Consider the following 14529-nt stretch of genomic DNA (forward strand, 5'->3'; position numbering starts at 1 on the left):
TATATTTACCAATATTGCAGTAAACCCAAGTGGTTCTTGGCTACAGAGTCAATGAGGCACATCCTTTACAAATCTCTCCCAGTTTTCATTTCCATGACTTCAATGAAAACAAATTGTGAGAGGTATATATTGGAACATTGATGTGACACTGATCTTTTTACATATTTGACATAAGTTAAATTACTTTGAGTCTGCTTGTTAGTGATGTTGAACTGAACATGCTAGAGTTATTTTATTTATCCTTTCTTTCCTTGAACAACAATCCCATTCTAAAATTTTTACAGTTAAAAACAGTTGTGCACACTTCATATGTTCCTTTAATTATTTCCAGTTTTGTTAACTTATAATTCATTAGTTTAAGCTGCAGAGTCAGAAAGGCCTGTTGTACCTGAAAAAGGTCTGTCGGTCCTTTGATTCTGTGCCAGTCAATAATAGCCACATAACTATTCTGATCTCATTTCCCAGGACTATGTCCATAGCCTTGTAGGCCTTGGCATTGCAAGTATACATCTAAATATCTCTTACAGATGATGAGTTCCCGATTCCCATCACTTTCTGAGTGAGACCATTTATCCTCGGATTCACTCTTCACTGACATTAAATCTGTAGCCTCCCCCTCCCAGTGAATGATCCCTTCACCAAATGGAAAAGTTCCTTCTTGTCTACCCTATGATTAGATTAGATTCCCTGCAGAATGAAAACAGGCCCTTCGGCCCAACAAGTCCACACCAACCTTCCGAAGACAACCTACCCAGACCCATTCCCCTACTCTATATTTACCCCTGACAAATGCGCCTAACATTATGGGCTATTTAGCATGGCCAATTCACCTGACCTGCACATCTTTGGAATGTGGGAGGAAACCAGAGCACCCAGAGAAAATTCACGCAGATATGGGGAGTACATGCAAACTTCACACAGACTGTCATCCGAGGCAGGAATTGAACCTGGGACCCTAGCACTGTGAGGCAGCAGTGCTAACCACTAAGCTATGATGCTGCCCAAATTGTGATTCATAATATATGACCCTCAGATAGTGTGCATCAATATTACATCACTCAGGAGTCTCCTCTGCTCCAAAAAAATAAATCCAATCTGTCCAATCTCTCTTCATAATTAAAACTCTCCAGCCCAGGCAATTTCCTGATAAATCCCATCTGCACCCCCTCCAGTGCATTCACGTCCCTCCTATAATATGGATTTTAAAACAGCACACAATACTCTAACTGTGGCCTAACCAATATGTTACAAGCAGTACTTCCCTTTTCTTAAATTCCACGCGTTGGCTAATAAAGGCAAGTGACTCATATGCCTTCTTAACCTGCCTGGCCTAACACTCTAAGGGACTGCTGGACATACATAGCTGTTCCTCGTGCTTTACAGGGATTCATTTTAGTTTCTCACTCTCTATGATATGTGCAGAATGTTTTACTGTTACATATACAGTCATTGCCTCATCGGAATATACTTATTTTGTAATCTGTGCATTTTGTATTGCAGATCTGCAGCTATTAACTTGTCATCATTTTTGCAATTTTAAATATCTAATAAATTATGGTGGGTTTTTAGAAAGTAGGAGGCTGCAGATTTTATGTGCTAAGTACTTTCCAGAATCCTACCGTTCATCATGTATACCTTGCCTTGTTTCTCCTGCTCAAGTGCATCACTCATACATATCCAGATTGAATTTCATTTGCTCCTGATCAGCCCATCTGACCAGCCATCTACATCCTCCTGTAATGAGACGTGTGTTGCTTCAGTCTCTGAGGAGTTGCAAATGGGGCTGAACATTGAAAAATCATCAGAAAACCTCCTCATTTCTCATGTTATGATGCGGGGAAGGGTACTGATAAAGCAGCTAAAGATAGTTGGACCTGTGGCACTACGCTCACTGAAGTATATGGCTAATGTTTCTGCACTTCTGTTTTGTTATATGTACATTCAAATGACATCTATTTTGTCCATAACAAGTTCTATCATCCCAACTTAAATAACAATTCATGTGACCTTTCAAGTTTGCATACCTTTGGATTCTCTGCATGAGACAGCTAATGTGCTGATTCTAAGTAGCTTTCTGCCATGAGGCATTACCTAACTGCAGCAAACAAAACTGGTGTACTAAAGCATACTTCAGAGACAGACTGCTAAACTGTATCGCCTAGCATAAACTAAAGTTGTGCATACTACAAGCAAACAATTTGATTTTAAACCAAGTTGTTATGTTTGCAAAAACGACTTGGTTTCTCCTTGCCAATGACTTATAGAATTGGAAAGGTCAATCATAGTGTCCGAAGTTCAATGATTCTGCACAAAGAGAAGGCTGAAAGAAACAAACTGAAATTCGTTGGATCTCAGGCCCTGCTGAAGCAAGTGCAGCAGAAAGTATTTTACTGCAGAGCATAATAACTGGGAGCTTTGTTGCTTTTTTGGCTGCAGAAAGCGCTGAAAGATTGCTTCAAACTATTTTCTCAATCATTATATGCAACAGAATTCAATTAAATTAAGTTAAAAAGAAAGGGCAGCTTGCAATAAGCATAGAGCAGGGATGACAAGCCTGCAGCTATGGAACAGATAAGCTCTCTCAAAGAATGAGAAATCAAGGTAAAAGACTCACCTCAGCTTGGAAGCACAAGAAAGAAGAACTGAAGTTACATATTGAATTTCCAGTGACTGATGGGAGAAGTGCAAGTTAAAATGTTTTTACACCCTGTATATGCTTGGTAGATAGCACTACTTAGAAATTTATTTGGGTTGAAAACATTTGTCAACATTACGTGAGGACTCTTGCTTTTTGGATGCTGCCTGACCTGCTGTGCTTTTCCAGCAACACATTTTTCAGCCCTTATGTGAGGACTGCACCTGTTCTGACATCCTGAAATGCAGAGACTTGATCACCCCCGAAGTGAGCTTTCACTAATGCTCCAATGTATTATGAAAGATTTCAGAGGAAGATGATCATCCGAGAAAGGAAAGATCACACATCTTCTATCACTTATACCTCTGCCATATCACCACACTAACGGCGATCAGGATTTAGTAGCTGCTTGTGTGAAAGGAAATGTCCAATATGATCATTGGGGGCCTCCAAACGGACACTTCTGCTATGTGGCATCATACGTTAGATAAGATGGAAATACAGATGATGCCAACTTGGAAGGAGCAATCAGTTGTGACTCGGTCATTCAGCACTGCAACATGATTTGGAAAAATATGTACATTAAGAAATAAAAGCAGATGAAATTTAATAGTGACAAATATAATAAAACAAAGAACAGCACATGCTGGAGCTCTGGAAAAAACAATAACAGAAATTACTGTTGAAACTCAGCATGTCTGACAGTATCTATCGAGAGAGAAACAGAGTTAATGCTTCAAGTCCTGTGACCTGCATGTTGAAACATATTATCAACCTACACGTTAACCTGAAGAGAATCCTGGACCAAGACTCCTAAGTCTCTTTGTGCTCAGATTTCCAAAGCCTTCTCCTATTTAGAAAATAGTTTAGCCTCTTTTCTTCCAACCAAAGTGAGTAATCTCACAATTTCCCACACTATATTCCATCTGCTACTTCTTTGCTCACTCTTCTAGACTGTCCATATTCTTTTACAGCTTCCCTGCCTCCTCAACAGTATCTGTCCCTCTACCCTATCTTTGTGCTATCTGAAACTGAGCAATAACGCCCTCAAATTATTTGCCCAATCGTTAATGTATAACATGAACAGTTATGGCCCCAAAACACAACCCTGTGGAACTCCATTGTCATCAGCTGCCATCCTGAAAAAGACCTCTTTGTTCATACTCTCTGTTTTGTGCCAGTCAGGCAATCTTTTATCCATGCTGGTACCTCGCCCGAAAACCCAAGGGCTCTTATTTAAATGTTAACTCTGTTTCTCTCTCCACAGATGCTGCCAGACCTGCTGAGCTTCGACAGCAATTTCTGTTCTTGTTACCCGATGATCTACCCGTGGAAAGAAAGCAAATGAGGTACGAGTGTGTGGTGCTTCCTTGGACTACTGGTGTACCACAAAATCTCTGATGGAGCTGGTGAGATTGGTACATTGTTACTGAAACTCCAACCAAAAGTGTTTAAAGTGATGGGGAAATCAATTGCTTTTATCCTTAAGTGGGCGGCACGGTGTCTGGTGGGCTGCATGGTGGCACAGTGGTTAGCACTGCTGTCCCACAGCGCCAGAGACCCAGTTTCAATTCCCGCCTCAGGCGACTGACTGTTTGGAGTTTGCACGTTCTCCCCGTGTCTGTGTGGGTTTCCTTCGGGTACTCCAGTTTCCTTCCACAGTCCAAAGATGTGCAGGTCAGGTGAATTGGCCATGCTAAATTGCCCGTAGTGTTAGGTAAGGGGTAAATGTAGGGGTCTGGGTGGGTTGCGCTTCGGCGGGTCGGTGTGGACTTGTTGGGACAAAGGGCCTGTTTCCACACTGTAAGTAATCTAATCAAGCTTGGTGCTCAATGTGTCCAATCACTGTAAATTAAAAATCAAGAAAGCAAAAAGGGCAGGACAGTGGCTCAATGGTTCCTCACAACACCAGAGACCCAGGTTCGATTCCAGCCTTGGGCGACTGGCTGTGTGGAGTTTGCACATTCTTCTTGTGTCTGCGTGGGTTTCCTTCCACAATCTAAAAATGTGCAATAACGTGAATCGGCCATGCTAAATTGCCCAAACTGTTCAGGGATGTGTAGCTTAGGTGCATTAGTAAGAGATAAATATAGGGCAGGGAAGTGGGTCTGGGTATGTTGCTCTTCGGAGGGTTGGTGTGGACTTGTTGGACTGAAAAGCCTGTTTCCGCACTGTCGGGATTCTAGTTTTAATTCTATAAATACTGAAAAATGGAGCAAAATAAATTGCTGCAACTTGGGAAAGTTGTTTTCAAACTACATATTCCCTTGGTCCATATTGAAGGAAAGTCAGAGAAAAGACTACCGTGTGTGATCTTGGTGTCAGATGATTGATGATTGGGAAAAGATTTGAATAACTTAGACTGTTTATTTTTCAAAAGAATTCATAAAGGCATTGAAATGGTAGGAAATGGTTAGATTTTAAACCATGAGAGTGTAATAAGAGTATATCTTGGTGCAACCCATTCAAACCAAATTTCAGACCGATATCAGTAAATTTTCTTCAGTGTGACAGTGAGGGGAAAGGTCCTGGAAAAAACTTGAGAAGTATTTAGGGACAGGGATGGGACAAGTGCTGTGTTATTTTTTGGATGAATAAATTAAGAGAACTCAAATGGTATTTTCCATTTTTATTAATCAGGTTCATTCTGGACCATGAGAAATCGGTTCACCCTTCAACTGTTACTTTGGGGAGGCATTCACCAATTTTACAGGAGTCAATGGTTATTTGGATTTCTATCTTGTGAAGTACTCCAGTATCCTGCACTGTAATCCAGTGGAGGATAGCTAGTATTGTGGCCTGAGAGGTTTAGTCCTGTCACTGTTCTCCTGGTGGTACAAGTACATCTGGATATGATCAAAGAACATCAGTATGGTCTGCAGCAGGCCCAGCAGCAGAACTCCTTAGCAAGTGCATTCCACCATCTCCCACTTCTAATTCAAGCATTTTCTAGACAAAGATGAAATATAATATTGAGCATTTCTGTCAAACAGCCTTGATTATAAACTAATAGCTAATGAAACAACTGCCCACACAGAATCCAAGAGTGGAACATTTGGGTTCCCAGTTAGTGGATCAGTGCACTTTGGTAGGAGCATAAAACAGACAATAATATCCAGCTAGGTGAAAGTGAGGACTGCAGATGCTGGAGATTAGAGTTAGGATTAGAGTGATGCTAGAAAAGCACAGCAGGTCAGGCAGAATCCAAGGAGCAGGAAAATCAATGTTTCGGGCAGGATCCCTTCATCAGGAATGAGGCTGGAAGCCTCGGGGTGGAGAGATAATTGGGAGGGGGTGGGACTGTGGAGAAGGTTGTTGAGGGTGCAATAGGTGGATGGAGGAAGGGGTATAGGTGGCAGGTCAGACACGAGGGTGGAGCGGATAGGTAGGAAGGAAGATTAGCAGGTGGGACAGGACATGAGGATGTTGCTGAGCTGGAAGGTTGGAATTGGGGTAAGGTGGGGGCGTGGAGAGGAAATGAGGAAACTGGTCAAGTCCACATTGATGGGGTTGAAGTGTTCCGAGGCAGAAGATGAGGTGTTCTTCCTCCTGGTGTTGGGTGGTGAGGGAGTGGCAGTGGAGGAAGCCCAGGAACTGCATATCCTCAGCAGAGTGGGAGGGGGAGTTGAAATGTTTGGCCACAGGGCGGTGTGGTTGATTGCTGCGGGTATCCCGGAGGTGTTCCCTAAAGTGCACGGCGAGAAGGCATCCTGTCTCCCTAATGTAAAGGAGACCATATTGGGAGCAATGGATACAGTAAATGACATGTGTGGACATGCAGGTGAAACTTTGATGTATATGGAAGGCTCCTTTGAGGCTTGGATGGAGGTAAGGGTGGAGGTGTGGGCACAGGTTTTACAATTCCTGCAGTGGCAGGAAGATGCCAGGAGGGAAGGGTGGGTCACAGAGGGAACGGTCTTTGTGGAAAGTGGAATGTGGAAAGGGGTGTGGAGGGAAATACATCCCTGGTGGTGGGGTCCGTTTGTAGGTGGTGGAAATGATGGTGGCTGATGTGTTTATGCAGAGGTTGGTGAGGTGGAAGGTGAGGACCAGGGGAGTTTTGTCTTTGTTGCAGTTGAAGGGGTGGGGTTTGAGGGCATAACGTGGGATGAGAAGCATTGGAGGGCATCTTCAACCATGTGGGAGGGGGAATTACAGTGTTCAAAGAAAGATGCCATCTGGTGTGTTCTGTGGTGGAACTGGTCCTCCTGGGAGCAGATACGGCAGAGGCAGAGGAATTGGGAATGGAGGATAGCATTTTTGCAGGAGGTAGGATGGGAGGACGTGTAATCCAGGTAGCTGTGGGAGTCGGTGGGTTTGTAAAAAATGTCGGTCTTGAGTCAGTTGTCATAGATGGAGATGGAGAGGTCCAGGAAGGGGAGGGAGGTGTCAGAGATGGTCCAGGTAAATTTAAGGTCAGGGTGGAATGTGTTGATGAAATTGATGAACTGTTCAACCTCCTCATGGGAGCATGAGAGGCACCGATGCAGTCGTCAATGTAGCAGAGGAAGTGGTGGTGTGTGGTGCCGGTGTAACTACGGAAGGTAGACTGTTTTACATAGCCGACAAAGAGACAGGCATAACTGGGGCCCAAATGGATGCCTATGGCTACCCCTTTCATCTGGACAAAGTGGGAGGATTCAAAAGAGAAATTGTTGAGGGTGAGGACCAGTTCATCCTAACGAATGAGAGTGTCAGTGGAAGGATACTGGTGGGGACATCGGGAGAGGAAGAAACAGGGCTTGGAGGCCCTGGTCATGGCGGATGGAGGTGGAGATGGATTGGATGTCCATGGTGAAAATGTCCATGGGGATCAGGGAAATGGAAGTTTTGGAGGAGGTGGAGGGCGTGGGTAGTGTTCCGAACATATGTGGGGAGTTCCTGGACTCAGGTGGCTAGGACAGTATTGAGATAGGTAGAGATGAGTTCAGTGGGGTAGAAGCAGGCTGAGACGATGGGTTGGCTGGGGTAGTTAGGCTTGGGGATCTTGGGAAGGAGGTAGAATTGGGTGGTGCGGGGTTCCCAAACTATGAGGTTGGAAGTTGTGGGTGGGAGGTCTCCTGAGGTGATGAGGTTGTGTACGGTCTGGGAGATGATGGTTTGGTAATGGGGGGTTCTGGGAGATGTACAGCTGACCATTATAAATGAGCCCATTCTCCCTTCCACTCTCTTCCTTTTTTAATTGCTGGCTGGCCTGGTATTGTTTGTTTTTCACTTCTAGTAAGTATGTTAATCCATTATATTTCCTTTCTATGGCAATGACTAGTACGTTGTTTGATAATGATACAAGTTGTTGCATTAGCACAACAACAAATACAGAGAAAAAAATATTTTGGTCAATTAAAGTGCAGAATACTAGATATTGAAGGCAAAAATACTCAGCTTAGGGTAGAAGAATGGAGGTCTGAGGAATGGTCACTGGACCCGAAACATTAACTCTGATTTCTCTTCACAGATGCTACCAGACATGCTGGGCTTTTCCAGCAATTCCTGTTTTTCTATAGAAGAATGAGGGCTTTCATTTAATTTGGGCAAGTTGCAGTTGGTTCACTTCCTATATGGGCCATCACCAACACCCCACACTCACTCCCTCTACTCACTTCTGCTTGACATCACTCGGGAGCAACAATATTGACAGAATGATGCATTGTGTGAAAACTCCCACCAGGTCTTATGGCCCAGAATTGGAAGGTGACTCCCAGTTTTCTAATGGTGAATGATCACTGAACAATTGACTGCAGTAAAGAAAGTGACAAGAACTATATTTCAAAAATATGAATTCTCTGACCAAACAGCTAGTTACAGCTTCAGCATGTCTGTCTAGAGGATAGGAAATGATATGTTCACTGCACTAACACATAGTGCCAGTCCTCTCTGAAATATTTTCCTTTTGACAATTTGGAGAATTCAGTTGTGAGTATGAGAATGTTCACCCGAAGACCACGGACAGCAAATTGCTGCTTCCACACGCGTGCAGCATTCCATCATCTGTTAACCTCACTGCTCTGAGGATTTAAAATACAAGCCCTAGTTACGTTTTATGTTTTGGAGTCAGAGTTTCTGAATAGATACCTCCTGCTTTCTGAAACTCATGTCGGTACTTTTTTTTAGCACATTGGTGTTAAAATTTTCCATGACTGTTGAGCAGATGGGAAATCTGGACATGCTCCAGATGGATGGCCCTCGCATATTTCCATTAGGTTAGTAAATCCTGGAGGCTACAAATGATAGCAAATCAAGGGGATAGGAATTAGGCATATGTCCAAATCCTCATTACGCATTCTTTATTTCACCAACATTTTGCTCTGGAAACAATAAATGCAGCAACTTACCCCACTGTTCATGAAAAAAAATCACAATTATACAGAAGAAAATATTTTGTGTAGCAATTTATAATTTTCCGTGAAATTATAGGCACATATAGCTTGATTTAATAAAAGAGATGAAGGTATCACGTACCAGCTCTTCAAGGTATGGGTGCCCCATGTCCCCTAACGTGGGGAAGGCCTGTCAAGTAAGTCATAGTGTCATAGAGTCACACGGCATGGAAACAGAACCTTCAGTCCAACTCTCCAATGCCGACCGATATCCTAAATAAATCTATTCCATTTGCCAACACTTGGCCCATAGGCCTCTAAATCTTTCCTATTTATTCACCCAATATTTCCACATTACAGAAGAGGAGGTGCTGGATGAATAAGGTAGGAACCTATATTCAGGAACCTCATCAGGTGTATTCCAGAACTTTGTGGGATTCTAGCAAAGAGATTGCTAGGTCTCTTGCTGAGATATTTGTATCTTCAACAGTCATGAGTGAGGTGCCAGAAGACTGGAGGGTGACTAATGAAGTGCCATTATTTAAGAATGGCTGTAAGGAAAAGCCAGGGAACTTTAAGGGCAGTACGGTGGCACAGTGGTTAGCACTGCTGCCTCACAGCGCCAGGGACCTGGGTTCAATTCCCGCCTCAGGCGACTGACTGTGTGGAGTTTGCACGTTCTCCCCGTGTCTGCGTGGGTTTCCTCCGGGTGCTCCGGTTTCCTCCCACAGTCTCAAGATGTGCGGGTCAGGTGAATTGGCCATGCTAAATTGCCCATAGTGTTAGGTTAGGGGTATGGGTGGGTTGCGCTTCGGTGGGTCGGTGTGGACTTGTTGGGCCGAAGGGCCTGTTTCCACACTGTAAGTAATCTAATCTATGGACCCTTGAGCATTAAGACAGAAGTGGGTATGTTTTTGGAAGGAGTTCTGAGGGACAGGATTTACCCGTATTTGAAAGGCAAGGATTGATTAGTCAATATGGCTTTGTGTGGGGGAAATCATATCTTATTGACTTGATTGAGGTTTTTGAAGAGGTGACAAAGAAGATAGATGAAGGCAGAGCTGTAGACATTGTCCATATGAACTTCAGCAAAATGTTTGATAAGGTTCCGCATGGTAGACAGGATTGTAAGGTTAGATCACATGGAATCCAGGGGAACCTAGCCAACTGGATACAAAATTGACTTGAAGGTAGAAGGGTGGTGTGGAAGGTTGCTTATTGCACTGGAGTTCTGTGACCAGTGGATTGGTGCTTGGTCCTTTGCTTTTCATCATTTATATAAATGATGCAGATGTGAACATAGAAGGTATGGTTAGTAAGTTTGCAGATAACAGCAAAATTGGTGATGTTGTGGACAGTTACAATGGTTATCTGAGAGTAAAATGGGACCTTCAGCAGATGGGCCAATGGACTGCTGATAGATAGAGTTTAATTTAGATAAATGTGAGGTGTTGCATGTTGGTAAGGCAAATCAGGGTAGGACTTATACAGTTAATGATAGGACTTTGGGGAATGTTCCAAACAGAGAGACCTAGAGGTGGAGGTGCATAGCTTCTTGGAAGTGGAGTCGCAGGTAGACAGGGTAGTGAAGAAGGCATTTTGCATGCTTGCCTTTATCGGTCAGCTCATTGAGTATAGGAGTTGGAACAGATAGCTTATTGGCGAAGCAGCTTTTAGAATATTGTGTTCAATTCTGGTTCCCTATGATAGGAATGATGTTAAATTCAAAAGGGTTCAGCAAAGATTTACAAAGATGTTGCCTAATTTGGAGGGTTTGAGCTATAGGTTGAGGTTGAATAGGCTGGGACTATTTTCCCTGTAGTGTCAGAGGTTGAGGGGTGACCTTATTGAGGTTGATAAAATCATGAGGGGTGTGGATAGGGTGAATACCTACGGTTTTTTTCCCTGCGTCTGCGAACCAAAACTAGACCATATAAGTTTAAGATGAGAGGAGAAAGATTTAAAAAGGACCTGAGGGCCAACTTTTCAATGCAGAGCGTGGTGTGTGTATGGATTGAGCCAGAGGAAGTGGGAGGCTGGTACAATTACAACATTTAAAAGGTATCCAAGTCAACAGGGATTCTAAGAATGCCTTCTCTGGTTCTAGACTCTGCAACCTCCCCGAATCCAATCTATCCAGCCCTTTTATCATTTTGTAGATTTTAATCAAATCTGCTCTCACCCTTGTGAACCTTAATGAACACAGACCTAATTGAACTAATCTCTCCTCATACATCAGTTCTGCCAATCACAGTGACAGCTTCTGCTGCGTTCTCTCTGTGATAACTATGAATGCAATACTCCAGTTGTGACCTCACTAAGGCCCTGTATAACTGCCATGAGATACTCCTATTCTCTTGCAATGAATGCCAATGTACCATTTGCCTTACTAATTGCTCGCTAAACCTGCTTACTTGCATTGTCTCATATGGTAAGACACCAGATCCCCTTATATATGCACACTTCCTTGTGGATCACCATTTACATGATACTTTACCTTTCTGTTTTTCACGTTGGCGTGTTCAATTTTACATTTAGTTTTGTTGTACTGCATTTGCCATATGTTTGTTCACTCGCTCAACTTATCTAAATCTTCTTGAAGTATCTTTGCATTCTCCTCGCAAGTCCCAAACTTGACCAAACCCATAAACAAACTTGGAAATGTTGCTTTTGTTTCTCCCATCCAGGTCATTTATATGGAGAGTGAATATCTAGGGCTAAAGTACTGCTCCTTGTGGCCTTAGATTAGTTACGGCCTGCCACTTGGAAAAGTACCATTTGTTCCTTCTCTGTGTTTCCTGTCAAACAGTTCTTGTTCCATACCAATATATTATCACCTGTGTAGAAAGTGAGGACTGCAGATGCTGGAAGTCAGAGTCGAGAATGTGGTGCTGAAACAGCACAGCAGGCCAGGCAGGATCCGAGGACCAGGAGAATCCTGCTCCTTGGATGCTGCCTGACCTGCTGTGCTTTTCCAGCACCACACTCTTGACTATTATCCCCAAACCCATGTGCTTTAGTTTTATTCACTATCTCTTATGAGGGACCTTGTCAAAAGCCTTATGAAAATCCAAACACACCACATCACTGGTTCTTCCTTATCTATCCGTAAATTACATCCGCAACAACCTCCAGTCAACATGTTAAGCATGATTTGCCTTTCATAAACTTTGTCTAACCTGACCATTGCTTTTTAAAGTTCAGCTTCAAACCTTTTACAATTGTTTCTAGCATTTTCCCAATGATTGATGTTAGGCAAACTGGGCTGAACACTGTTTTATCTCCCTCCCTTTTAAATAGTGGGCTTACATTTGCCACCCTCAAATCTATAAGAATTGCTTCAGAGTCTCCAGAATTTTGTAAAATGACCACCAATACATCCAATATTTCCAGTGGCACTCCTTTCGTATGCTGGGATGTCAATTATCAGGCCCAGGTGATTTGTCAGCCTTTAACCCCATTCACTTCCACAACACCATTTTCTAACATATACTGATTCTTTTCAATGGCCTCTCACTAGACTGTTGATTCCATATTGTTTCTGGGAAATTATTTGTGCCCCCTTTTCTAAAGACAGTGTGTGTTCAATTCTTCTGCCATTGCTTTGTTCCTCATTGCTATTTCCCCAGCTTCTGGCTGTGAGGGAACTGCATTTGCCTTTTGTAGTCTTTTTCTCTTCACATAATAGAAGCTTTTACAAACAATTTCTTTATTCTCTCCAATTTTACTGTTGTACTCTATTTCCTGCCCCTCAGCAACATTTTTGTTTCTTTTTGCCAAATTTAAAATGCTCCCAATCTTTAGACTTGCTGCTTTTTCTGGCAATTTTACATACCTCCACTTTAGATCTAATACTACCATTAATTTATTTTCAAAACCATGGTTGACTCCACTTCCTCATTTGTTTTTGTGCCAAACAGGAATGAATAATTGATTCATTCACATTGTTCTCTAAATATGAACTACCATCAATCCTTTCGTAAGGTTCCACAATCTATCCTTAACAATTCATGCCTCATAGCCTCATAGTTCCCTTTATTTAGATTCATGCCCTTTGTTTCAGATTTTACTACATCCTTCTCTGTCTTAATAGAGGAGGTGAGTATAATAACCACCTGAGGTCCAGGTGTGGCCAAGAAACAAATGGGTGATGACAGAAGAGGGTTAGAGGTTGGGAATACAGTACAAAGGCATGGTGGGGTGCAGCAGCACAGGCCAGGGAGTACCTGGCAAAGCCAAATCCCTCCTAATGCAAGGTTTCTCAATCAGGCACTTTGGTTTTGAGCAAGTTACCTCAGAGCCCTTAAGAAACCTGGATAGGTTTGCTTTTTGTATTTCCCACTTGTTGATTCCCCCACTAGATTCTTGTGGTTAATACCTATACCTGTAATGGATAAAACCCTTAAGTGGCCATTCATTGCACAATTGGTGGCCAGCTAGAAAGTTTAAATGTGTGCTTTCCCAGCATGGACTTGATCAGGGTGGAAGTGAAAGGTGGCAAAATCACCTCCCATCACAACCTGGCCCCCTGGGATTAAATTTCACTCTCCCACCAAACCCCACTGCTGGATAGGTTATAACATTTTGTCCACTGGGTTAAAAGTAATAAGTGGAGATAATAATTTAAAAAAGAAGATAAACTGAAACATTAATGAAAATACCTGAGGAAACAAATGTTGAATGATTAAAGTTGGACTTTTGAATCACATACTAACTTATACATTTAGAAAGAGAATGGAAACTTGATTAATTGACTGTTTTCAATCAATCACTTGGGCAGTTACCATATGATGAGTTACAGAGATTGTGTAAATAGAGATTTCTTGACTTGGGATAGACAGCCAAAGGTACTTTACAGTAAAATGCCACGAATCCAATCTACACAGTCCACTCTGAAATGGTGATGAAACCTCTTCTCCTTTAAACAACTAGAAAGCAGGGAAGAAGGTACTCAAAAAAACTCATGGAAGGGAAGGTGTGAAATTAAAACTAAAAAATGCAAATCAGAGATTTTAATACATTCCGAAACAATGAAAATATCTTTAAAGATCTTTTTCTACCATCACGCACAGAACTAAACTATCAAAGTGACCAGCTTTTCAGAAATATTTAGTTACAAAGAGGAATGGAGATTGCTTAATGCTAACTATAAAGTGGCCACAGAGAGAGAGAAAATAGTTTGTCTGTTGGCACCTTTAGTTCTGTGTGTAAGTGACTTATTGCATGCTGTAGAATTCAACAGCTTACCCCGCGTTACCATGCATACAGTAGCAGTCCACATTCAATGAAACATACCAATTCTGTTCAGTCTGTCAATTGCCACAGTTTCAAATGCCCTTCGCATCATTGGGTATTGCTCCAGCACTTCATTGAAATGATCCACAGAGAGGGAGTAGAGTCGACAGTAGGTGTCAGCTTTCACACTGGCAGTACGCCGTCCTTTAGTGAGTAAGCAGATTTCTGAAGAGGGAGAAACAAGAAATAAAAATTCAGAGGCAGGTATTGAATCTGTCGGGCACTCCCAGAGATTATTTTGTTCAATCCAAAGTGACTGCCAGAAATTGATAATTTTTTTTC

General features: G+C 42.4%; 1 protein-coding gene across 1 annotated transcript in view; it reads right to left on the bottom strand.

Moving 5' to 3' along the window:
* Nucleotides 1–14529, bottom strand: part of LOC132818799 (potassium/sodium hyperpolarization-activated cyclic nucleotide-gated channel 1-like) — a 270979-nt gene that overhangs the window by 28266 nt on the left and 228184 nt on the right. The window contains exon 7 of the mRNA XM_060829894.1: nucleotides 14248–14412. Within this exon, the coding sequence (XP_060685877.1) occupies nucleotides 14248–14412 (165 nt within the window). The remainder of the gene's footprint in view (nucleotides 1–14247; nucleotides 14413–14529) is intronic.

Source organism: Hemiscyllium ocellatum, chromosome 1 (genome assembly GCF_020745735.1).
Source record: "Hemiscyllium ocellatum isolate sHemOce1 chromosome 1, sHemOce1.pat.X.cur, whole genome shotgun sequence".
Lineage (NCBI taxonomy): Eukaryota > Metazoa > Chordata > Chondrichthyes > Orectolobiformes > Hemiscylliidae > Hemiscyllium > Hemiscyllium ocellatum.